The 27,595-nt window shown below is 40.1% G+C and overlaps 1 protein-coding gene across 6 annotated transcripts in view; it reads right to left on the reverse strand.

Moving 5' to 3' along the window:
• Positions 1-26,817, reverse strand: part of trps1 (trichorhinophalangeal syndrome I) — a 97,103-nt gene extending 70,286 nt beyond the window's left edge. Inside the window, exons 1-3 of one of the 6 annotated variants that reach the window (XM_056741271.1) lie at positions 26,401-26,817; positions 21,464-21,778; positions 215-1,068 (exon numbers count right to left, since the gene is read on the reverse strand). In XM_056741271.1, coding sequence (XP_056597249.1) covers positions 215-1,068; positions 21,464-21,476 — 867 coding nt within the window. In that variant the 5' untranslated portion in view covers positions 21,477-21,778; positions 26,401-26,817. The other 5 variants (XM_056741275.1, XM_056741272.1, XM_056741276.1 and 2 more) reach the window with 5 other exon arrangements.
• Between the last annotated feature and the right edge of the window lie 778 nt (positions 26,818-27,595).

Raw genomic sequence — 27,595 nt, forward strand, 5'->3', positions numbered from 1 at the left:
TTTCGACATTAATTCAGCCGATGTTCATTAGTGTGCGTGTTTGTGTGTGTGAGCGTGACTTTGCATGCGTCACATTCAGTAACCCACGTTTTGTGGTTTTGCTTCTGTGACATAAATTTCAGTTTCACATCTGCATGCACGCTTTTTTTAAGACCTAATGACCCATGAGCCCGACTGCGTGTCTGGGCGGGACTTGAGGCTGGTTCGTAATTACCTGTACGTCATAGGTGCCATTGAGCACGGAAGACCTGGGCGACCCTGCTTCTGCCACAAAGCCGCTCTGAGCTGATTGCCCAAGGAGCCGAGCCGAGTCTTTGGCCTGCGATTGGGCGGCGAACTGCACCATGTTATGAAGGGCGAGGATCTTATTGTCCAGCTCAGTGTCCTGTCGCGTCCGGTTGTGCAGGCCCAGGTGGTACTTACGAAAGTGTTTGATTAGGTCCGTGGGGTCGTTGCCATAGTAACCGTACCCACAGATGTTGCACTTAAAGTCCTGGAGCTTGGGTGAGGTGGGTGGAGGAGCTCCAGTCTCGGCTCCAAGCGGGCTAGAGGCCTCCTCCACTCCCCCTATGGGCCTTTGGGGATGAAGCGTAACGGGAGGGACATTGGAACCCTCTAGACTCGCTCCATGAGGGCTGACAGAGCCCATCAATGCCTGTGGGCTGTGGTCGAAGTCCTTCTCTTCTCCATTGCTGGTGCAGCCCTGTACGATAACGCAGCCTAACCGGGCGGTGGACCTCAGGCCATTCCGGTCGTTCTCGCAGTCTTCAGCCTCAATCTGCAGCGGGTCCCCTTTTTCTTCTGGATCAGAGTGCATTGGGGAAGCAGTGAAGTCTAGCAGCCTGGTCTCGGCTGCCTGCTTGTGGCTGGAGAAATCGGGCCTGTCTGGTTTGATGGGGCCAGGGGACGACGGCTCCTCACGCTCCTCGTTTACCGACCCGTCGGGCTCAGAAGCCTGGCTCTCGCCGTTTCCGGTTTCCGGGCCCGTGGCCTCGGCCGCCACGGCCTCTCCGTCCTCTTCCTCGCCGCCGAAGCTTCTCAAAGGGGGATTCTTTTTCCGCACCATATCTGGAACCCAACAGAGAAGACGACCAATGTTAGTAACGCATCATTACTCAAACAACACGCGCACTGCCTGCTCACATGTTAAAAACATTTCTGGACCCCACGGCACCCATTTGGCTCATAAAAGCAACTCTATAAATGCCTCTGGATTGTCTTTGATTCTCAAAAATCATTTTCAGAAGATGAACAGCCTTAGAAACAGGTCTAATCTTCGAGCTCGATCCATAAACAGCAACGAGGTTCTAATATCAGTGACTGTGTCGGCGCCAGGCCTTTGTTGATGATATTTTAATGAATACAATCTGTGTGCTTGTGTAACTGATGTGGCTTATGCATACACATTTTAATCAGTTAGCAAAATCAAAGATGATGGGGAGAGAGAAAAAAATGTGGGATTTATAAAGTGATTCATGGTGAAAGATTTCCATCAGTGCTCAATGAGGTCATGAGTGTTTGTTCACATCAGACAGAGAAACTAAAATCGCACTTAAAATACCCTATTATCCAGACTCTGCCTCATCATAAACTTCATAAAGAAAACTTATAGACATAATCAATAGATTAATGGCTAAACATTAAAGAGGTCATATGGCGCGAACATGTGTTTTTCTGTGTCTTTGGTGTGTTACAAGTTGCCCAGATCTGCATGAAACGCCTCGTGTAACCACACCCTCTCAAATCTACGTGAGTTTGTGGTATGAGTTGACTAAGACCGCACAAATTTATACGCAAGTGAGGTGGGCGTACCTGTCAGTAATATTGTTTTGGCATCTGATGTTCCAAATATGGTAAGAGGCATTACATTTCCAGTATAGCACACCTCACTTTTCAGAGCAATAAGCTTTGTTAAAAATCAATGTGTTTTAGAGAGGTGGGGAAAAGAGGAGATACAAACAAGCACGGTTTGTGGAAAATACAGCAATTTGAACCTTAAATCGTGCTTAAACATTGCATTACATCTAATACAAACGATAATATTTGTTCAAGTCGTGTCATTTGACCCCTTTAAGATGCAACTGTGTCTATTTGAATATAGTTTGGGGACTCTTAAAAAGCAGAAAGTCCTAGCTTAAATAACATCAGAGGAACAAGAAATACGATTCAGAAGTGATTAAAAAAAAAATAATTTTTGAACTGGGCAAAAATGTGTAATGTTATTTCTATTACAGGCAGCTATGGTTTCTCATGATCTAGTCTAACAAAACAGGGCAGTGTCTTATTCTGACAGACCATTCAGACCAATTTCCTCACTTTTGCAAAATGAATGCATATTAAATAAAGCCATTCATGCTTTGCAAAGTCGCCACGCCTTAACCAGAGCAAAGTTAATAAAAGCCTACAGAAAATCTGATCTAAACCACCACCTCACGATTCGTTCCAACGCCCCGGCATATCACCCACGGACAAATCTAAGACATCACAACATCTAAACAAACAAGGGCGAAGAGAAATACACATCCGATTATGTCTTTTTCAAGCCCCAAACAGCACTTTGCAAAAAAAGAATTCAAATATCACCAACAAGCTTGACTGACCACAAAGATGTGATGGCTGGCGGGATTTTTTGAAAGTCTACATCAGCATCATTACAGTGTTGCATTGAGTAAAGCAAACACAGATTACGCAGACTTAATGTTTAATGACATGATCTAAAAATGACCATATGAAAATGACACCAATTCCCATCTATTGTATGAAAAGTGAATGGGTGCCAGTTATCAACATTCTTCAGAATATGATCTTTTGTGTTCTGCTGAAGAAGAAAAATATACAGGTTTGAAATAACAAGAGGGTGAGAAAATGATGACATTCTTTTCACTTTAAGGGCCCGAGCAAGATAATAACTTAATAAATATTCTGTTGAGCTCAACAGTGGACAAAATAACTTCTACCAACTATTTTAGGGAAAAAAAGTACAGCAAGGTATCAGGAATATCTTATCAAACATAACATTATAGTGTGTCAAACTTTAATACCCGATATACTACACAATTACATTAAAACTTCAGGAGAAACAGTGAGACATTACCATTCCACTCCACCACTAAAAAGTATTTTATAACTCCCAGGCATTTGCTGCTCTCATGCAGCAGTCAATTCAAATCACTAGCTCCGTTTCCACCTGCACAATTCCTCTTCCATATTAAACTGCTCCACTTCTGCTCTTGTGCCTACTTACTTAATAAAGTATAATATGCTTTCTGAAGACGACAGTACGATCAATTTTCTTAATTAAAAAATGTGGTGAGGGGGTAAATCGACAGCAGCCTGAACGTAGAGAAGATCAGGTCTGTCCCTCGGGCACTCTGCAAAACTGCACCTTTAATGACAAAAGTCAGAATTCAATCGTTGGGCACACATGATGAGCTTTGATTTGCGCACGTGACTACAATGAGCTTGAAAAGATGCTTCAGAGCGCTTGTAAGAGTGTAAACCAAGTTGGTAAATGTTGGACCAACTGATGCCATGCGATTTAAAATTATTATATATTTTGACTTTTTTATAAGAGATGAAAATCTACCTGTTGACAGGCATTTCGTCATAGTGACGGAAATTGTCTGAGATGCAACTTCCTGCAATGATGTTGAACTGACAAGAAACAAGCATTGTATTTAACAAACATACAAGAAATCAACATTTTTGTGTCCAAACAAAAAATTTTCATTGACATTGTGTGTGCAAGATTGATTTATTATCAGTTATTAATATTCAGGCTTTAAATCACAACATTAAATTCACCCTGGTAGCAGAAAAATAAACAAACCAAAATACTTCTACAACTGTTGATGACTGCTGAGCTTTCAATGCACGGATCCTGTGTGGCCCGGGCAATATGTAAGAAATTAAAGACGGATAAACTTCCCGAAACGGCTCGATATATGCAAACACTTCTATTCTACGAATATATTATGATATCACGACAATCCATAATGAAGTACAAATGAAAACCAGTGTGGTCCGTGACAGGGACTCGGCATCGGTCTAAATGAATACAAAAACCAAAACATCACACAGTGAAAGACAACACTGGCCGGCTTCCTTTTGGCCCAGCTCTATGGAATCAAAAGGCCCGGCCGCATACACACGGAGTCTCATTTCTGAAGGGGCAATGTGACTCCAAATATGTCATTTTCATTGTCAAACTCATTTACGAGATCGTGTTTCAAACAAAACAAATGGAGGGGATTTCCTACGCGAGCTTGTTCCAATCCGGTCATCTGAATTTTTAGTGTTGGATTTATCTCACAGCCGGAAGACACCAGGCCGTGGGTCCACGGGTTCCAGACGATGTCCAGGTGGCTAAAGTTTAACCCTGCAGGGCTTTTAGCGTTGTGTTGGAAATAAATCTAAGAGTTTACATCCAAATGCCTTTGTGTTTTTGCAGCATTTATTCATTGTGTGGATTCATTCAAGTTGATTTGATTAAGAGTGTCTGTGGAAGTTAATAGTGAGGTGTTGCATAGTTAAAGATTGGAATTTAATGCGTCTCTTTAAACACACCCATACATACAAAGACACGCTGGAAAGATAAATAAAATCCCATCCTTTCTCATGTCATTTCTGCATTGTTCAATAAGATGATTCAGTTTGTCTGGATATATGGCAGAGGTGAAGTGTGCTTTATAAAGCCTGCGTTAATTTAAACTACCAGATTTTCTAAACCTGAAGCTTTGAATGCAAAGGTTAAAAGGAATTGCCCTTTCAAAACGTTTTTATGAAGTTATTTTTTGTGGACCGAAAGGAGATAATTTTGAAGGATCTTCTAACAACAGTATAAAATTCAAAAGTCCTTTTTTGTTGATAACAATGCTCTTCTTTAACACTTCAGATTAAAAAAAACTGAATCAATCTTATTTATTATACTTTTTCTTCCTGACATGTGATTCACTTTCAGCTTTTTCACTGATTCAATTTAGCTATTTGCTCACAATTGAGTTGGAGAGTTCTTACTGACACACTATCCAGTTGTGGTAGTTCACAATTAACTTTTCTCTTGAGAAGGTTTCTCACCCGAAGCAGTTGCATGACTTAAAGATCGACCTAAAATGAAAATTCTGTCATCATTTACTCAATCTCAGATTGTTCCAAAGCTTTTTGTGGTCTGCTAATCACAAAGAAAGATATTTGGAAGAATGTCAGTAACCAAACAGATCTCATCCCTCATTTACTGCTATAGGGAAAGAAATCCTATGAGAGTCAATGGGGGATGAGATCTGTTTGGTTACTGACATTCTTATAAATATCTTTCTTTGTGTTTAGCAGAATAAAAAATAAATATCATTTGGAACTATCTGCGAATGTGTAAATGATGACAGAATTTTCATTTTTGGGTGAACTATCTCAGACTGAAGTCAAATGTTGGCCTCTTTTTATAATGCTTTTTGATTGCATTGCATCTTTAAGACACAGTCACTATGAACTATCTTTAAATTAAAATAGCTTCATAAACCTTTTTCAATATGCTGGTGCCATAACTTATCTATAACTTTTATACAACAATAACTAACAATCCCAACCTATAAAACATAGTTTAACAAAAATATTTCATTTTCCATATAAAAAACAGTTTAACAAGCTAAGTTGAGTCAACATCCCACAGACTACAAAAACGCTATGCTTTAGTTACAACTAAATTGTAAAAACCAACCACTACTCAAGCTGTTTTATTATGCTCCCGGACTTGCGTCCCATCTCAATCTTTCTTGGTAAATCTAGCTGTAATCCCTTCTACCTCACAGTCTCAGGAGGATCAGATGAGAGCGGGGATTCACATACACACAGCTGGAAGACCCCATGGAGCGCTGCAGTCCGGGTCACTACGAGCTCTCCACCCAGAGAGTCTGTTTATTAAAAATACATTACCCGAACCGCCCTTCATAATTCAAGCCTGCGCTTTCAATCCGCTGGGGGTGAATCTGAGCAAAGTCTTAAATATCAGCTCCTATACACACCCACATGCTGACGCTTGCTTGTATAAATACTACCACACTTGCAGGAGCACATGCACCCCGCTGATCAGCCAGCCGGAATATTGAGTTCCCGAGATCTGAAATGATGGGACTTATTTTGCCTCCATTATTTACAGGCTTTGCAAATTAAAGCAACAGAGAAAAAAGGAAAGAAAATGTACGCTGTAATTGCTTTGTCATGCCTAGAAAACAAGTGCAGAAAAAGTCATTTGTATCTGACTATTATGCTACAAATGTTCAACTATTTTAGCTCGCGGGTTCTCAGGAGTTGTCAATATTCAGTTTTCTGGAGCTATAAACCTATTAAGAATTAGATCCTAAAGAAAGGAATGAAAAAATGTCACTTTAAAATAAAACAGGCCTATCTTTCCACCTTAACAATAGTATATTCACCAGCACACATGGCAATTAGCCACGACTCGAATCCGTCAAGCATACCATGTGTGTGCGGTCACGTCTAAGAGCATAAAAGCCTTCCCCCAGCAATCCCACCTTGCGCCGCCCCCTTTATTATTCCTCAATGTCACTGCCGCAGACTTCTGTGGCAAGAAAGGACTCGAAGGACCCCGATTCGTCTTCCAGTGGAGTTGAATCTCGTTTGTAACATTAGGAATAAGTCACATCACTGTCTGCAGAGCAGTTTCAAGCATGTGGATGGTCTATGGAAAACACATATGCGAGATGCTAGATATACGGAGAGCAATTAATGATCATTAAAGCGAAATGTCAAGAGGAGGAAGTGGACCATGAGTCAGTCCTCCTCCCCTCCCGACATCTCCCACATCCAACCTTCTCCAAATTGACTGATACACAAACTCCCATACATGTACCATGTAGCTGGGGGTCACGTTAATCTGACCTCTGTCTAAACTATGGCAAAGCAATAATTGCTTCTAAACAAGATAACTAGTCAATTGCATCAAAGTGTCGTTTTTTCTTCAGTAGTGGCGGGATGTTTCCAGTACCCTAAAACCAAATATGTAGATTTTCTTGCCTTATAATCAGGAGAAAAAGATTAAAAACAAAAAATGTTATTAATCTTTCTGTTTAATACAATTGAATTAACTTAATTTGCGCTGCAGCAGGTTCATCCTCCAATTTGCAAAAATTCTCCCATGTGATCTATAACAGCCGATGTAGCACAAAGACATTCCCATAGAAACAGAGAGAAAGAAAAGCCTCTCGCTAAATGAGAAAGTGACTGAGGATGCAACAGGCAGTGAGGGACGGCAGTGCTGCTGCTCTGTGTTCACAGAAACAGAAAATACAACAGCCATCAGGTCCCTTACTGAATGCCAACATACACATGCATTTTAATTAGAACAAACTAACAAAAAATGTGTGAATAAATACAAAGAAAGAGAGGAAGAGAGAGAAAAGGGAGAGGCCTGTAGTTCTTATTTTGCTTTGCCCTAATATTTACTTGCATAAAAAGACTCCTATTGTTCCCCTCCCCCAAAAAATCGAATAATTACAAAATTTGAAAGTTATTTTTAGCAGCTGATTTGTTAAAGGCAGGATAACATGCTAAGTCATGCATTCGGACTTCTTTACGCTGTTGAACATGCTGGCTTCTCAAGATTAACATGGTGAACTTGTTAAAAAAAACGAGTTAGACGTGTTATGTAGTATTTCTGTGCTTGATACACTCCCCCAGCCAAGTTTTTATAAGTTTGTATCCCTGTTTTCGAACAGGGATCCTATTCCATTATTGGGCAATTCTCCCTGAAAAGCATGCCCACGGCAAAGCGAAAGGAATAGCCCATCCATCCACACACCAACCAACGAGCGATAGGAAGACCCGCTTATCAAGATTGGCTGCGCTGTGCCAAGACTGGCTGCGCTGTGGGCCTACAGCTGCAGCTCGTTACTCTTGCAATAGTGAGAGAAGTTGAGGTGTGTTTGTTTGTTCGCAGCATTTCAGTGATGAATGTTATGTAAACGGTTGATATAACCCTGGATCTGGATACTACATTCATCCCATAAAATTGCCATAAGATTGCCAGAGTGTATTCTGTGTGAACACAAACGCATCCCGGAAATATCCGAAAAGTGATTCAGGAAAGGGGACCTAGTAACATTAATGGGATCAGTCTCGGAATGCGCCCTGTGTGAACAAAAGGCAGAAACAATGTCGTAAAGGCTGTATACTGACGACACGCATCAGAAATAAATAGTATTTAATTTGCCTATGAAAACAAATATAGCAAATATTAAGCAAGTAATTAATGTTTTACTAAAAAATACTACTCATCTTTAGCTACATCATTGATAAATGCAAGAGTCATAGTCACCAAATTTACGGCATGAGATTGTTTTCTCAACAAAAACATTGTAAACAATATAAACATGATAATCATGTACCGACCTATGGGTTGGTTGCACCGACAAGGATTAGGCTTAAATCTAGATTAAATCAAGGTTTATTTAATAATTATGTTTCACCAAACTGTAAACCTTGTTTAAAAATAATCAGGTTAATATTTAAGATATCATTTGATCCAGGTTAAAATTTTACAGTAAACCTAGATTAAATTGAATTCTGTTGTTCAATTATTTAAAATTTTGATTTATCTCTATTATCTTTAAACTTGCTACTGAGGTTTAAATAATAAAAAAACACATGTCTATAATAAAATGTGCAGGAAAATGATCAGAAACAGTTATATAAGCCTCATGTCATACTTTAGTGATGTGGTTATTGTAAATAAAAATGAAGATAAATAAAACCGCTGTGAAGCGTCAAATTCAAGTTGACCTGCTTTCTTATCCAATAGATTCAAGCACAACGTCTGTGATTAAACAGAACAGGAGGGAGGTGTATTTTAGCGCTATTGTGGGTTCCCTGTCTAAATTCTGGTCCAGTCCCGAACAGGCTCACCTCAGCCGAAACAAATTTATAAACTTATATTTTGTACATAATATTACTGAAAAAGTATTATACAGTGCCTGTTGTATAGAAATTAGGCTATGCTGCACAATACTGGCAAATTTTTATTTGCAGCGTTCCTTATATTTTTCATTAAGGCTCTGTAAATTTGCACCGAACAAGCCAGAACAATTTGATTAACTTGTTTTCATTTGACATTTAATATGCATCTTATATTTAGCATATGTATCTCGTTGGGATAATAAAAAAATATATATAAATAAAAAGCTTGTTTTAAAACTGACGTCTTTTTCATTTGAAAAAAAAACAAGAAAATGTTATGCTACAGAATAATAACCAAAAAAGAGAGATAATTTAGGCTTATTTGGCACTAAATAAAGGAAGGCGGTAATAATGACAAGTTCTGCTATTTAGCCACCTAAATTCACCACAAGGATCAGCCCAATTTTCATGACAAAAAAATGCACTTAACATTATATTTTAGGATATTATGCCACTTGTCTTTAGGGGATCTTCACAGGATGAGTGTGAACACACGCACAGATTCCAGAAAATCACAGGCAGTGTGAATGAACAAAATCTAACGATCCCGGGACAAATTCCTGGACACATTTTCCATGTATTTTCCAGGATCTCTGTATGAAAAGGGCTTAAGTCATTTGGTTGTGTATTGTTGGCAATCGGTGCGTATGTGCACAATGTAAACAACACGAAGGGATAATGCGAAGATGTATTGTGTGCTCATGCTGTAGTTCCGTCCCCCTGCCTGCCTCCATCAGTTCGTCTTTTCTTGAAATAATCGTACAGATGTATCTCTCTTTTATAAATGTGATCAAAGTAAATACTCTTCGAAGATACAACGTATGCAATATTACTGTATAGATGATTATGAAAGTGGTAGAAACTACGTGTGTTATCCCATCTTTAAGGCAAGAATATATTTTGGTACATTTAACTATGATACCTTAAAAAAAAAAGATCACAAAAGTCTCAATTTGACGTTGTTCAATAGGGGTAAAACGATAGCTAAGCTCACGATTCGATTTGATTCCATAATGGGTTCATGATTACGATTCACGATATTAGTAAACATTTTAAAATATGAAACTGACACTGAAATGTCCGTTAAAAAAGAAATTTTTGGTTAAATAATTGATAACATTGAAGGTTTATTTGAACCAACTGCATGTAAACTAATAAAAATAGAATTGATCTGTCAATGAAAAATAAAATGAATTTTAAGCTAAAAATATTTTATAAAAAAATATTGCCATAGCTCTACGATACATATCCTTATAGCTCTACATTACATATGTTACATTTCTTTATATTGCTATACTTCAATTTGGTTACCCACTACTGTTCAATGGTTTTTGTGCGATTTAAAAGGTTGTAAAATCTAAAAACATAGGGACAAACACAGCAATGGTCTAAGTCAAGAGGCAGTTTCACCTTCTGGTCACAATGGACCTGGGGCTCATCCCTACAGTTTCACCCTCAACAGATAGGGATTATTCATTTACCAATGATTGTATACACCACATTTCAGTTTTTGGCTACATAAAGGATGGTGCATTCCTTGGTACTTCTGGTCAAACTGTAAATACAATACATTTCTGCAGATAGCACAAAAATGAAGGTTATCTCCATGGCAACCACATCCCTTTTGATTATTTTATCTTTTCAGGTTCTCTTAAGCAGCTAGTCAACAAGAGGAAGAAAAATCAAGAGACATATTCCGCACTGAAGAGTTGAACATCACACAAGAAAGTGCAAAATATAAAGAAGCTCTCGCAAGAGATTCAAGCTTTAATGTAAACTAAAAGTGAGGAGACATCTTTAGAGATCGAAATAAATCAACAGGCCTGCCAGAAGACAGGGCTTTCTTCACAGGGTGCTTGAGTGTGTGTGTGTGTGCGCGCATGTGTGTGTGGAACAGAATACTAATCTCCTCCCATCCACAAAGTGAGAGGAAGACAAAAAAAAAAACATGCAGACACTGCCACTGCAACACTAAGGGCTTTGAAGGAGTTGTGGGCTGCCAAAATCTGTCACAGTACAGATGTCCGGGAACACCAATCTGTCCTATGCCCAATATTCCACTCACTTTGAAATATCAGCGTGCAGGAAAAATGACGAATCAGAGCAAAGAGATCTTGTAGAGAAGAATATGGTGCTCCACCTTCTCATTAAAACTCCAAGGAGAGAGCCAGGCTATAAGGCTCCTGAGCTCCAAGGGAAGAAAAACAAAGATGAAGTTGAAGACTGATGCATTTCAGGTAGCAAATTATGTCAGGAAGCCAGTGGTGTGTACTGTACCGAATCGATACCGAATCCTAAGTGAAAAAAAAGATATAAAAATACAAATTCTGTCATCATTTACTCCCCATTTTGTCATTTCAAACCTGTATGACTTTCTACCTTCCACAGAAGATATTTTGAAGAATGTAGGTGAACAAACAACATTGCTACCCTTACACTTCTATTGTATGGACACAAAACCAATGCAAGTCAAAGGGTTCGATTAAAAAAACATTCCTCAAACTTCTTTTGTGTTCTGCATTAGAAAGTAAATCACACAGGTTTGATATGACAAGAGGGAGTACAATGACAGAACTTTCACTTTTTGGTGAACTTTCCCTATAAAGCTTACAAAAAGGCTGTACCTCTTTATGCCCATATATCCTTATCATTTCCATCGCATTACACGCAAGCTTTGAAGTTCTCAGACCTGCAAGTCATAATTTCATTCTTGTGCTTTTTCGTTGGAGCCATCATGCCTAAAAACATCAAATAGTGAAGTAGGCGATGTAGCAGCAGATGCTAAACCCGCAATAACTCATAATCAACTCTCTGACAGGAAGTCCCCTCACCTTTAGCCATATGCTGTTTCACTATGAGAGGGGGACAGAGCGAGTGTGTGTGTGAAGAACAGAGGAGGGGTTGGCATGTCAAAAATAAAGAGCTTTTCCCATAATTCTCTTCTCCCCCTTTTCTCCTTCCATGAGGAGCCTTGTGAAAGGGTGATGGGCTCAATGAGAAGGGCCCGTGACTAAGTGCCTCTCTGACTTTTTTCGTTCTTACGTGGCATGTCAACGGTACACAATGCGACCAACACAACTCCCCCCTCATGTTTATGCATGAGAAGTCATTCACATCAAAGAGGCAACACCAAAAACTGTTGCCTGTGGCAATGCTAGTCGTTTTAAACCCCCCATCCTCCACCGCTATGTTTCTTTCTTAATCATCAGACATCTAACCGTAGATGGTGTTTAACTGTGGCACTTGTCCAAACCACACATGTCATAACTTAATATTAAACGTTTGACACAATTGCGATGTCTTTAATAGTGATATACAACTCCTACTTGCCTCCTTTGAATTGTTGTAAAGCCCGCAATCTGACTCGCATTTACAATTTTCAAGTCACGTGCAACCTCACAATCGGCTTGTTCACAACTACCTGCTTCAGTTTCAAGACTCAAAAGCTTCTGGGCAGTGTCGAAATCACACCAGAACAGAGAAAGAACTTTCTGGCACCCTTTTCCCAACCCCTATCCTGTGCACAATCAGCCTTCCAGTCAGGGATCGGGGAGGGGGTGGTGCGAGGCCCCCATCTGAATGACCTGGTCTCTGTGCACTCAATCAGCGTACGCTAGAACCGGAGACAACAGAGAACAACTGCTTCCCTTAAGCTTCCTGTGATCACAGGCCCCGAGCTGCCAGAGAGGGGCAGGGATCACGCGCTCTAGAGAGAACTGCAGATAACAGGCTTCCGCCAATGCCGTCGTGTGAGAGAGCGAGTGTGAGCGTATCAAGAGAGAGAGAGAGGAAAGACTTGCAGATGGGAAGAAAGACCTTTTGGAAGCTGAGGGACTTGAGGAACGGCTGCAGAAGTTTTAAAAGTTTTGGAAATGATTCTTTGAATCTCACAATTTCAAAATTCGATTGCTAAAAATCAAAAGCGAACCAATTATATTTTGTATTCAGAAGGTAAATGCCTATTTGCATTGATATGTCATGACAAATAAACCTCTTTCACTCCTAATTCTCATTAGTAGTATGCAAAAGAAATCTTGTTCTTTTTACTCTAATGCTGGAAAAGGGGATTCATATAAAAAGTTAGGTGTTAATTCATCAAATTATTTTCATGGCATTGCCATTACACAGATTTCTTTGTTATACTATTACTCTAATGAGAGTCACCATTGTGAACAGACATGAACTGGAAGCAAAACATCCAGTCAGACTATAATAATAGTGCTTAAATAGTGCATAATGCAAACAATCTGAAAAACAAACTTAATTTTCTTTGGCCAAAATAAACTTGGACGCAAGATTCCTCTAGTCTAGATAACCCTGAAATGTCAAGTAATTAAAGGGGAATTCGATATTTAAATACAACATATAACTGCAGCTCATGCATGTGATGAGATACTTCAAGCAGTGCTAGAGTCCGCATCTAAAAATATATGTGTTAAGCAACAGGAAAAGCCAGACGTGATTGTTCATTGCACAACGTGCTACACAGCGGCTGATGAGAAATCATTTCTGCTTGGGTTCCTCTGTACTCCGCTTTTCACACTCCTCTGTTTATGGACTAGCAGAAACACCTCCTGCTCTGTGATGTCGTTCAACATTCCCAAGAAGGACCTGCAGACAGTTAAATCTGCCCTGCAGGCAAAACAATAGCTTTAATTTCCTTCTCTGCGCTTCTTCTGAGGTTTTTACGAGCTGACATCCCCCCGATGTCCAACCCAGTAGGAAACGGCCAAACGCAGCCCACCAACATGGAGTCCATCTTAGAGATAAGACGTGTAAAGACAAGCTGGTATGATGATTGAATGTTCAACAATAGGAGACGTGATGGAAAGTTCGAAATAAAGTTGATTTTAATCCTTTCCTGCAATTACATTTTTTTACTATTCAAAGCAAGCCGTTGCAGCTACAGTACGAAACCGACAGTAAACCACAGCCTGAGATGCATTTCCCCTCTGAAAAAAAAAGCACAAAATGTTGCGACACATCTCAGGCTTCTCTACAGATGCTCAACCATCACATTACGTGTCTCTATTCATTAATTTTTTTTTGATTTTCTACAAAAAAAAGCTGTGATACTCTTTAAATCAATAAAAAAATGTATATGGAATACTAACATATCTACGATTAGTAATTTTAATAATTATTCACACTAAATGAATGCATTCAAATGACAGACCTAAAAAAACATCAGATACCGGAGACAGTTTAATCACACGCCCTTAACAAATAGCATTATGTTAAGTGTGCAACACCAATGAGGAACCTTAAAAGTAAAGTTCACCCAAAAATGAAAATGTGTTTATTATATTAAAAAAGTGCATTTAGTTACCCTCATGTAATTTCAAACCTGGATGACTTTCTTTCTTCCACAAAACATAGAAGATATTTTGAAGAATGTTGGTAACCAAACCACATAGGCCCACATTGATTTCCATTGTATGGACACAAAACCACTGAAACTTTTCTCAAAATGTCAAAATGTTGTGTTTCTCAGAAGAAAGAGTCATATCGTCGCTGTCTTTCCAAAACCTCAGATGTCCAAATACACTGATTTTCAGGAAATGGAAAAAAAAACACTGTACTTTTTAATGATTAAATAGTAATGTCTTGCCAAAATTAACAAAATTGACTTTTAATACTTTTTATTGGTTCGATATTTGCTAAACCCAGTGGCAAACATTGAGGGGGACTCCAATAATGATTTATGGCCCAATAATAAAATCACCATATGTAGAGATACAAGATTTTAGAAGACAACTTCTAAGGAAGCAGAGGAAAGCCACTGTGAGAAAACCTGGTTAGTACCTTCACATTCAACCACTTGGGGCAGATCATAGTGATAAGTAAACGTTATGTAAAGTTTGTGATGCTTGTCACTACCCTCCCTGTATCTCCTGAAATTTTGCATATACTCTAATCATGCACGGAAGTGCTTGCTAAATATAGCAATAGGGCTTTAAATCAAGGCGAAGGTTGGGCCTTTGAACACATGCAGCTCAAAAACAGCCCTTTGTCAAAGACTTTATACACTGGCAATATTCTATATTAGTTAGCCTGCTACTTGCTCCCCCCTTGACAGATGTAGACAAACTAGGTTACCTAAGACACCTTTTCCTGCCTAGGCAAATCAATTGTAGCTAGATCATCGTTGCCAAGACTAAAAAAGACTAACATTCTCTACTGTGTGTACAATGTGAAAAATAAAGTAGGAAATATGATGTGCAGTATTTTTTATGCGCAGGGAAGCAGTTCAAACACACTGGTTGTACAAGATTCCTCTATTTGCTTAGTATTATTATTCTCCTTTCAAACACTATATAGCCCTGGGACTGATTAGTCATCAGAGCTTAGATAGAATCAAACCGCACCCTCGGATATCATCTCTGATCCTTATGCAAAGATCTACCTGCCCGTCCCTCTTATCACTCCAACATGTTCCCCTGTCTTATTCTTCACATTATACGCTTTCTGAAGCAGAACAAATGTTCACTCTACGCTTGTATTACGTACAGTTGTTTCTCTAATCTTTGCTTATTATTAGTGTGAAAACGAACCGCAACGTCTCGTAAAAACAAATCGGAAGCAGCATTTCTCTGAAGGGCCAAAAATGCCTGCATTAAACTCAAACGTCACCTCATTTGGCCTCTTGCGCTATTTGGACTATTAGAAGAGCAGCTGAAGTAAGCTGAGGACAGAGATGGAACCCGGCCCCATAAACTTTGATACCTCAGACAGTGAAGTCACCGCTATCTATAACACAAACTGTCCATCACGATGCCTGAGAAGCGGGCCAGATATCACCGGACTCGTTGATCATGCTCCACACACTCCTGGGGTTTGAGCAGCACGTGTGAAAGACTATAGAGTCAATGCTGGGTGCTTGTAAACCCTGCCTCGAATGTGGGCTGTGGCTTTGACTCGGAGGCTGTGAAATGCTCCCTATCAGCAATACTTATCTGAGAGAAAAGGTCAGGTAATGATGCCTGTGTGCCCAGCCTGCGTTTGGGTAATTGTTCACCTATATATAATAGAATATAACATGTAAAGGCTAGTGCATATAAGTGCATGTGAGTGCATGTTAGTGTCTGTTTGCTTTTTTTTGCTACTGTACAATAACCCTCACTTTGAGAAGAGGATTCAGGTACGGCTCACCCACTAAACATCAACGATATAGACGGATCGGATTGTGACGCCTACAGGAGCGCCAGGTCATCCACTCAACAGCCTTGACACGCACATGTATGGCATAGATAAACTGTATAGAAAATGTAAGTGCCGCTTGGAGTTAAGGAGGTGACACAGAGTGCTGCATTTAATTTTACATCAGGATCCAGAAAATATCAAATAATGTACAAATGATGTTAAAAAATCTTTTGATTTCCGATTTGAAACCAAAAGATGCAAAAACAAGTGCCCTGCACTGTATCTAAGTTTAGGGTAGCAGCACGCAGGTGGTGTGGGCGACGAGAAGAAACTTAGCGTTGTATTGTTTTTACATTCTTTCCGTCCTGGTGTCACTGGCTCGGTCCTCTGCCGTCCAACTGTCCACTTAAATCTTCTCCCCGTGCTGCAATTGGCAGAGCCCAGCCGAAGGAGCTCTAAAAGTCCTTTGGCTCCAGCTCGGCGTGGCCTGACCGCCTCCAAGTCAAGCAGCCCCGACGTATAAATAAGAACAATATCAGATAAGTCTTGCAGGAAGCCTATAAACATTTACATTCTCTTTCAAGTGCTGTTTATGGATATTTTATCTCCTATCTGGAAGTTAAGGACAGGGTAAAAAAAAGCCTGGGACCTGAGGCGGAATCCGAAGCGAGTGGTGAATCAAAAAGGCAGCAGGCCCTGACAGCGACCCAGGTCCATTGACCATAATAGGTGTTGAGAGTGGCGGCCTCCACAGATGAGGAACCAGCTCTCGGGTCTGTTCCTCGGCCCTGCCAGAAGAGTTATGGGCCGGTGCGGGTAGCGACGGGGAGGGGAGGGATGCCTGGTAAGCTACTAATTCTATATCTTCCCCTGACAAAGATGAAGTGCAGCCAGCAGGGTTCAGGCAGGGAGAGAGCTAGCGGGACTCTGGATGTTGTGTTTAACAGAGTGGACCAACTCCTGCCTGTCTGTCCTCCAGGCTGATGCCTATCTTAGGCCGAGGTCAGAAAGATCCGACCACAAACATCTAGCGGCTAGATTGTAAGCCTGAGAGATATTCAAACTATTTCGTGTTTACTTTCAAGTCTGCATTTATTTCCTCTAAAGTTTATAATAAAGCCCATATCCAAGCCTACGTGGAATTTATGACCATAAAACTTCTACACAATGAGAATGTCTGTCATTCACAAAGTATACAAACTCCACCCCTTGACTGTTTGTTTATTCAATATTTTGGCTAATTCGGCTACGCTAAACTTCATTAAAAACATTTTAATGCTCCACTAGTCAGCCCTTAAAGAAGATCAAGTCTGGCCTGCTCGCAAGGTCTAAACTTTACTTCAGACCGAACGAGGCAAATCAGAGCCCAGAGGGCAGCGGTACACAACAACCCTGCCACTCTGGATGCCCTCACCTTTCCCACAACATGAAACCAAGACAAGCTCCCACATTCACCTGAACGCATCTAATCTGCAAATTAATGCCGCTCTAACAGCGAGGTGCATCCATGCCTGACATGACACCTTTTGTCTCCTCCTGTGTTGTGACAACACTTACATTTGTAAACTGCCCCGCTTGTAGAGGATAAACATCTGATAGCCACAAGAGAAGGGGGCTGGGCAGTGTAACAAGCCTCTGGGACTTCCTCTAAACAAATGGAGAGATCTTTTGAAGGCTCCTGTTTGTGTTTGCCAAAGACACGGCCAGGACACTAGGCTCCTGTCAATGGCCTCCGGCTGCTATTCAAGTAGGTTAAATCTGCCCACCGGGGCTTCAATACAGGGTCCTAAGAGAGAGAACTGCTAATGTTGAAGTCTAGAGGTAATGCAAGTAATACAAGTGGCATGGAATGATTCATGACAGTTGACTACGCCTATACGTTTAGTCAACCCTCAGACTAGTCAGAAAATATGAAAATATGTTGATTTGCATCTAACACTCAACCCTAAGTCCAGTCTACACCACAGCAGTTACGCTACACAACTGCACAAGGTAGAATCTGGGCTCTGAACCAAAAGTGTAATATTGCTGTGCATTGACGCTGTGCAGACATCACTCAATGTGTGAACAATGTGGTCAGGAGCACTCTGTCAAAGCTGCTCATTGGATTGGAAATTACTTTAAAAAAAGAGAACTGCGTGGTGAAGAAAAACAGCAGATTAATCATGCTGTTAGCGATGAAGATGAAGACGTTGATTAATGCAGTTTGGCTTTTTAAACAAACAACTCCTGAGTGTGTGGTGCGCTCGGCATTACCCTTTAATTTCGAGAGGGTTGACTGCAGAAGTTTTGTTTTTGCAGCTTCGCAGCAGCCCTCGACCCCTTTTTCTTGACCCCCTTTCTCCCCCTCCGACACCATATGAAGCACAGCCTCTGTGAAAAAAACAACAGGCCTGCACTCAACCGTTCCCTCCGTTTTTAACACCGATGGAATAAATTGCTTCCTTATTGTGCTTTCCGCCAACGGTCCGGGATCATTTTTGTGCTCTCGATCTAATTAGATTAGCTTGGTGCTCGTTCGGGGTTACTGCAAGAAGGCACCGCGCGATAGAAAGAGGATCGGGCTAATTGGAAGGCGGATGCGGGTGGATCCTCGCTGTTCGCCAGGAGGCTCGCTAGTTTTTCCGGCTCGGCCCACTCTCATTACCGCCATTTTGCGCTTGTCTCCAACGTCAGATTTTTGAATTCTTACGGTAAGAGAGTCAAACTACAGAGAGAGCAAGAGTCTAATTAAGCCCGCTCACGACTGACACCTCTCTGTCCACAGGGGCTCGGTTGTTGTTTATTTAGCAGGGCCTGAAACACATGCAGATGTGGACCCTCCGTTGCAGTGTGCAGCCGCTTCAGGCACTGAATTCCACTTTTAAAAAATAACTGCACAGTCAAACTCTTCGAGAACTCATATATATGTAGCAAAGTTTCTCGCACCTGCAAAAGCGAGTGTTTTTCTTTGTGACGTGACATCGCTCAAATGCAACAACAGCAGGTTCTCCCAAAAAAAATATGGAGGTTTAAGCACAGCACGGCTGATTAAAGTATCGCTGCGTCAACTGCTGAAAGATTTCTATATGCGCTGCAAACCCAGAAACGGTGGAGCCCGAGTGATCAGACTTTTAAATGAACATTATGAAAACATTTGGCCGTCTGCCTCTCTCTGCACGCTGGCACACCATACATCACGCAGGCACCTACTGGAGAACTATGCAGGCCGCTAAAATTCCCCCTCTATAACTCAACGAAATTATACAAAGCATGGTAGAAGTAATAAGCATAAGCCCTAACTCACAACATAAATCCGTGTTTATACCCAAAAACGGGCATTGCAAGTCAAAGAGATGTCCAGCGTATAACAGCTGAACCTATAAGGATATTATACGTTCGAATGCAATTAAGCGCAAGTCATCATTCTGAAAATATATTTTGTAAAACGTGCACCGTGCAAGCTGCTTAATGTGTAATGTACCTAAATCACAGAACCATCATTAGGCCTAAATAACTCAAGAAATCACATTTATGGGTTTAGTCTGGGCCGTACGCACGGTTTCAGAGCAAATAGATTTATATTTAGCAGAATGGGGCGGGTACGAATGAATACGGGGTCTTTAAAGACTGGCGCGGTCTCATGCAAACAGTGGAGATTAAAGCTAAATAAACTGAATAAAGTCACATCTGAGAAGTGAAGACTAAACTAACATTACAACTGCTGGGTAAATATTAATACAACACAGCTGAGAATCCCAATACCTCCTAAATTATTTTCAAGAACACAAAATAATTATAAAAAAAGATGTTCACTAATTTATTCAGATTTATTTTGACAAACAAAACAAAAAGGTTTTCCATGTTCTACTTTAAAATGTAAAAAAGACACCGCACAAATACAAATAAAAAATATTAAGCAGACGGACAAATGCTCTACAGCCCAGTAAGCCCCAGCAGGAGCCCTTGGACCCCTCAGGTGACCCTTGACCTAGAAGCCTGTGTCTGAGTTCTGAGTTTAAGATCTGTGGGGTTAATCTTGCCATTCAGTCTCACCCTCCCCATCTGATCCTACAAGACCTACCAAAATCCATCAAGCCCCAAAACAATTTGCCATCCCTGTGCGGTGTGTGTTCGCACAAGCAGGTTTTCTCCTAAAAACCAGCCTGGAGAAGACGGCATATGTTAAACATTACGCAAATCTGCTGAAACGGCAAGGCACGCGAGAGAAACCTCCAGTGTGGCAGTGTTCACAGAGGCAGGATCTCTAATCACAGCTTGTTACAGGTCGTTTATTATATATATCTGCATGTGAGAAAACAGTCGGCTGTGACACACTCACATTACCTCATTTAAGAACAACTACTGTTCACAACATGGGCCACAAAGAATGCGGCCCTTCTTAAACCTTCAGATTACTGCATTTCTGCGATCGCTTCAAGAGCTCATGAGTAAAGACTGAAACTCACGCTTTACAGAGTCGGCAAGCCATCTAAAGTCAAAACATTAAATGAGAAGCAGTGCTAGAGATGTTTCTCAACATTTAATGTCTGCAAACTGCATAATGATTATGGGAATTAAGGATGTAATTAAAAAACAAGCAGCATAAACCAAACTATAAAGCAAACAAGCCAACTAATGCAGACACAAAACCTCCGCAAAACTGAAACATACAAAAAAGTAAAGAAAAACTAACTGTTTATGTGGGCTCACCAACAAACATTAAAAAGTTAAACATATATATAGCACAAATAGACAACAATTATAAAACCACATCCATATTCATCAAATTCTTATCAACATCGCAGACCAACCTCCATCAAGTGAGTCTGTCAAATCCAGCATTGTGGAATCACTGTGGCTGAGAAAAATACCAGACCACAACATCACCTGGTACACAAATGTGTAACTTGAAAAAAAGCCCCACAGAGTAGAAAAATAAGACTGCTTGTGTGGCCTCTCTTCTTACCCCAGAGAAAACCACAAATACTCGAAAAAAAAAAGTAGAGGAAAAGAAAGTCAGTAAATTCTACTGTTCCACGTAATAAACGGCAAAGCAGGGGATGACGGCCTTACAGAAGATCAAAGCGGGTTAACAGCTTGAGCTATCTAGCTGTCTAGATTACTGCTCGGAACTACAGGAAGAGCGGGTTAAAAGTTACCATAAATAAAGTTTAAAATGCTAGATGGCCCTAACACAACACCGTCAAAACCTGAAACCATCTCAAAGGAAGCGTTTCACAAAAGCAAAGACCCTCGCCGTTAATCACACGTATAAGTTTGGCAGACGTGCTACGCTGACTTGCGTCTGAATGAAAAACACAACGCAATAGTCCCTGCATTTTATTCAGCGCACAATCGCACACATACGTACCTCTGTTAAGCATTGGGTTATAGCATTATCACACTCAGTTCCAACAGGGAGGCAGATAACAGTTGGAAAGGTATCCAAAGGCGCTTCCCTGAGGAGTCCTTTTCCTCTGAGGTACCCTTTATTCCACATCCATTCTGGCCTAGGAATCATTCCATTTTCTCCTGCGGCGTTCACAGAGTTTATTAGCCTTGCGTCGTCTTCATACGTGCCGTTTATGAAGCGTACCGTCCTGTACTTCCTCTTCTCAGAAGACCTCACAGGTGCAGATGATCCTGGGTGCGAAGGGTGACCACACCACACGGCTCTTCGTGATCACTGCAAAAAAAACAGAAGCGCAGTTCAGAGATGAGAAAGTTCTCAGTCTAAACAGCTCTGCGCAGTAAAAGTCAGCGCTCACTTTTACGACAGGAAATCAAGCATAAAACCTCAATGACAATCGGGACAACATTTGCTGCAAATATTAGCTAAAAAAAACATCTTTCAAGTAAAAGAGTTTCCTTCAAAAACAATACAAGAGAAAGGAGTCATTACCGCAGGATCTAACGTAAGACCTGGAATCTTGGAAAAAAATCAAACGCCGTAAGAGCAACATGAACACCGCAATACACATACAAAGAGCCGGGAGATATCCTGTCATGTACTCAGTTGGTCTAACAACAGGTTTCATGAATGGGAGCTCTGACAGTACTGGCCCTCTGGCCGACCAAATTGGAAACAGGAAAACAAACATTCACAAGGAAAAGCCCACCTCCCCCACACCAACCATTTCTTCTATCCGTTCTATTCGACCTGTCTCAGGTTAGCAATAGTCAACTTCACCAGACCACACAGATGGAGAACGTTCAGCCACCATGAGGTGGAAAAGAAAAAATAGACAAATAAAGAAAAACGAAAACCTGTTTGCGAGGTAAGAGAACACACACCGCGACAGTAAGGGAAAGAGAGAAAGAAAAGAAGGCTAAACTGACTCATCAACGTTCCAGAGGGGCCGGCGCGAGGAGCTCGCAGGAGGAACGGCGGACGGACTAAACTGGGCACGGTCAGACTGGAAAGGAAGTGGGCAACTGCTGGAGGATTTGACATGAAAACTTTCAGATAGTAGCAAAAGAATAACAGAGCGAGAAGGATGGAGCTATTAAACTGACAAGAGCGATGTTCATTTAAATAAATATGTACCGATTTACTAATTCAGTTTGGACAGAGACAAACTTATCCGACACGTATTAAAAGCTAATCTAACATCACAGTCTCAACACATCCAACCAGAAAGTTTTATGGCACACATTCCTACACAAGCACCATCTATTTTTGTTCATGAGTAAGAATGAAGATTCAGGGGAACTTTTTTCATTTCTTGCAGTGCAACCTACAGTACCCCTCTACTGGGAATACGGAGAGTTTTCAGTCACCACCAAACTTTACCAGATGTAAAACCACTAAATTATTACACGCCACATAATTAGCCTAACAAGTGATGTCAAACTGCTTTGACAGAGTCAGAGTGGTAACCTAAACTGTTGCTTATCTGTGGGAGTTGTCAAATAGACTTCACGGAAGAGTTGTGTGTGCTAGTCAAGGTTTGAGAGTTATAAGAAAATTAAAACCTTACTTCTCAAATCATATTACTAATAAATGCAACAGAAGCTGAAGCTGTAATTCATTACAGGATTAAAGAGCTTGCTGTGACACAACGGGTCAAAGGTCTGTGTTTTATTCCCAGAGAGACAGACAGGGTGTGAGAAAAAAAAAGAAGAAATGCTTACGTTTCGAGCACTTCATTCATATAGCATCCAAGGTGACCTCTTACTTTATAATCAGGACAATATTGTTTAAGTTTTCACAATATACATACTAAACTACACATCCGGAGCGGCATATCAACGTCTTTTAGTCTCTTCTAAAACAACCAAAAACAGAATGAAAAGCACACGAGACAAAAAAGCAACCGCTGTGATCTGTGGCTTTTTAATTCCAGAAAAAAAATATGGAGAAAAAAAATTATATTTGTGTGCAAGCTAAATCGAATATGTAATAAAAGCTTTTAAGGTTTCAAATTATCAAGGGCAGTCTCTCTATAAACGTTGGCATTTCATCAGGCAGTTACAAAAAACTAAGTTTCTTGTCTCTATATTTCTAACCACCAGTGAAAGTCTCGGCACCAAAAAACAAGAAGGAATTTCTATAAAGTCATTCATTTGTCATTTAAAAACAAGAGCAGCGACGAAGGTTTGAAGTCTGTTGCTTGCTCACACGGACGATAAAATATACTGAAAGAAATGTTTTCTATTTAAAGATTCAGATGAATGAAAAGTTTTGACCATGTGACTTTTTAAAAACAATTTAGATTGTTTTCGTTACTCTTAAAATCAGTTTATGAAAGCTTGTATTAACTTTGGAGTAATACACAAGTTACTTACGCAGCCGTTAACACAAAAAGCAAATAAGCGTTTCAATCAACAAAAGAGAACAAAAAAAACTGATTCTGTAGTAGTCAAACTAATTATATTTCCTTACAAGCAAACACCTGGATTTAGTATGCTAGCGTGATTCATTCTCTATCACTGTCACTAAAAAGTCCTCTACAATTTATTTTCTCTACATGCCCTTTATTCAACGGCACCAACGCCACATGAATCTGCCGCAGGGACACAAGTGGCGAATCTCAAAGCGGCAAGAAGTTAGCCCAAAAGAAGTTGTGCAAACTCAGAAGCCACGAAGAACAAATGGAAGACCCCCACTGCTGCTTTCTCCCTCCACCGAGGCCCAAATTCATTTGTCAGCCGTAAAGTTCTTGACTATACAGCTCTGATCTATTGCTTCTCTCCAAAGGGCTCACAGATGTGGAGTCATTTACATTTCAAATACACCTCAAGCTTTTCAATCACTTCAAACGCGCCTTATCAGACAACTCATGTGGATCTTATTCTTCTGTTTAGACTGAGAACTGAATCTGGTAAACTGCTGAATGAATAGCTAGAACGGATTCGAATATATGAATGTTTACGACGCACAAGGAATTAAATAATATTCCAAGCAGATGGGGGGGAATTTTTTCTTCTGCTGTCTAGATTAAGTTATGTTTTACAACTTTTTGGGTGTACAAAAAAAGTAAATAAACGCATGTCTTTAAAGACCAAAATCTGCACAAAAACATTATTGTGATTATGACTGCAAACCTGATGGTGAGAGAGATTATGTTCTCTGTTGACTGTATCTGAAACTCTGTTTACAGTTGTGAGTTTCTGTTCTGTTTTCTAAATGATGAGCCACATTTGCTCGCACGGGCTTTGTCATTAAGAAACTTTTACCGATAAAAAAACGAATGCTTTCAGAAGAAGAGGGAACATATCATTTCCAGACCGCCCGAATGTGGCAGGTTTCAGAGTTTACAGGAAACATCGCAACTCATCTACTGGAACCAACATGGGATTGTGTATCGCAACAATCAGATGCAGGTTCCGCCTCAGTACAGCACATTTAAGTGAAGTGTGGGTGAATTTTATCTGATAGTTTTAAGATAAATACTTGTTTCCGCCCACTTAAACTTACCAATAACATTGTAAGGTGAAAGTGATTGTAAAACCAAATTAACTGGCAACCTTACCACAGATGCAGAACTGTGAAACTTTGCAAAAAACGGTAACAACTTAAAATCCAAACAGGACAGAACTATTCACATACACAGCTTCCTATATATATATAACACAGGCATATAAATAACATTAAAAAGCAGATAAATACTTTAACACAAGTCATGTTTGTACACAAAAAAAGATATAAATAAAAAAACTGGGTATGAAAGTTGACAGGAAGTAGGAATTGTAACCTTTAAAGTCTTCAAGTCCATATTTAGAGTTCTTTAAATGCCTTTACATTCTGTGCTAAAGCTTTTTGGAAAGTGATAAGCTCCATCACGCCACTTTAGTCACGCCACAAGAAACTTTGTGAACTACAGCCCCCACAAACACCTAAGTGCGAAAGTTTTCCAAACAGTTGGTAAAACAAATACAGTTTTCTTCAGTCCTTTACTAAACAACATTCAAACACTCGCGCAAACCGAGAAAGTGCTATTCGTACATTCAGAATCAACTCATTACCGCTATTCATAAACTTTCCCTCAGAAAGTCTCAATCGCCTCGAAGAAACGTTCAAACGATGAAATCTTTTCGCGAACTGCCATCGAATCAAACCGCAAAACAGCGATAAAAGGTCTTCAGAGTATCATGTAAACAACCTGCGACTCTTTGTATGTGGAAAATGAAGTGTAACGTTCAGCACGTTGCTATGCCTACGCGTTTTCTTATCGCACATCAGTTACGGAAAGTTTTCGAAGTTTGTGTGGAAAGCGCCGTACACTTTTAGCATCATTTACGCAAAAACAGTAGCCTACACACGAAGGAAACTTCATATTATGAACCGTATGTCGGCTTCATAACTACTGCCACGACTGGGTTTCCCACAAACAACGCAAACAAACACGATGCGACTTTAAAATCCACCTTAATACAGAATTCACAGCGTCAGTGACACAGACAGAAAACCGCATTTCTACATTCTGGATATTAGCTTGCGCAAAACGCATTGCAAAACGCAACGAAATGACTTTCGCGAAAATGGGAAGGAAAAGTAATCCAAAAACCTCGTGTTTTTTCTCTCCGTGTCTCTGAATGTGACCGCACTACTGGGAGCTAACAAGTCGCCAATTTCAATATCCAATTCTGCCTCAAAACCCAAATGCCACGCCGAAATCCGAGGAGCCAGCTCTTATTTTCATTGCAAAGTAGCGCTCAACTGATTCATCAAATCCCTTAGCGCTTCTCAACATTACATAACATTCACCCCCTAAAAGCCATCAGCATTCAGGAACTACTGCTAAAATTCACATCTCTCGCTCTTCTGCCGTGATCGCAATGCTCATTGATTCGCTTTCGCCTTACCTGTTGATTAAATAGCAATAGTCTTTGCAGTCTGAAAGATGGTGGAGCTTTGGCGTGAGCCATGAAGCGTCTTTGTGTTGTTTGTTTGTTGATCTCGGGGAATGATTTCTTTTTACAGGGATGTAAGATTGCGAACTGCTCCTGTACACGTGAAATCTTGGGTGACTGTGTTTAATAGTAAAAACGCCTGAGTCTGGGCTAGAAAAAAGGAGGTTGGATTTTGCAGTGGTCTCAGTTCTTTATCAGAAATGTTATCGCTTGTCAGGACCTCAGACTCCAACCATTACGTCAGTTTCAAGACACCAACACTATTAATATCAAGAAGCCCTTGCGGAGGAAAGCGCCACCCTAGAGCGCGCTCTCTTAAAGGGACAGTGACTGCTTAAAAAAGCTCCAGCGCCACCGTGCAACTTCACCGTAGACGTCTGAAGGGACACATTGCGATAAGTCGTCCACAGTATAGGTGAGAATGTTGATCTTTTTGACAATTTAATAAACATCTCAAAAGCGTTTTAGTACAAAGGAATGAAGAAGTAGTGAAACTAAATAAGTGGAATGATCATTTGTTGCACTCCATAAACATTTAATATACGAGTGAAGGCAAAAAATTTAAATAGATAATAAACCAAAAGTAGATATTTTTTATATCCCAATTTAATGTAATGTTATGTCCTATCCGTGTTTAAATTAGCACACAATATAATTGTGTGAGTATAATACAATCTATAACTGAAAGGACATAACTAGGCTATAAACACGAATATGTATTAATGTGTATATACCCATAACATAGAATATGTAATATTTCAAAATTTTCAAATGGGTCTTGGTGCCTTACTTGTACTGACGGCATCTAACTATGCATTTTAAATGTTCTTCTTTTCTCGTCCATGACAAACCATAAATCCAACCGTCCATAATTACAAGTCCTGTCTACAATAACAAGATGATTCAGGATGAACCAACCACTTGTTGTCAAACACACACATTCCAAACAAAAGACAAAACACTTCTGAAAAAACAGCAGCATTCTGTCCGAAAGATTCTCCATCATTATTGTTTTTACTGTATTTTGTTTAGTATTTTATTTATTTATCATTTTAAAAATATACATAGTACACAACATCTATTATTAAGGTTTAGTAACACCAATTTGGGATCACTAAAACATATGCCTGATTTGTGGATTTAAGAG

Source organism: Triplophysa dalaica, chromosome 25 (assembly GCF_015846415.1).
Source record: "Triplophysa dalaica isolate WHDGS20190420 chromosome 25, ASM1584641v1, whole genome shotgun sequence".
Taxonomy (NCBI): Eukaryota; Metazoa; Chordata; class Actinopteri; order Cypriniformes; family Nemacheilidae; genus Triplophysa; species Triplophysa dalaica.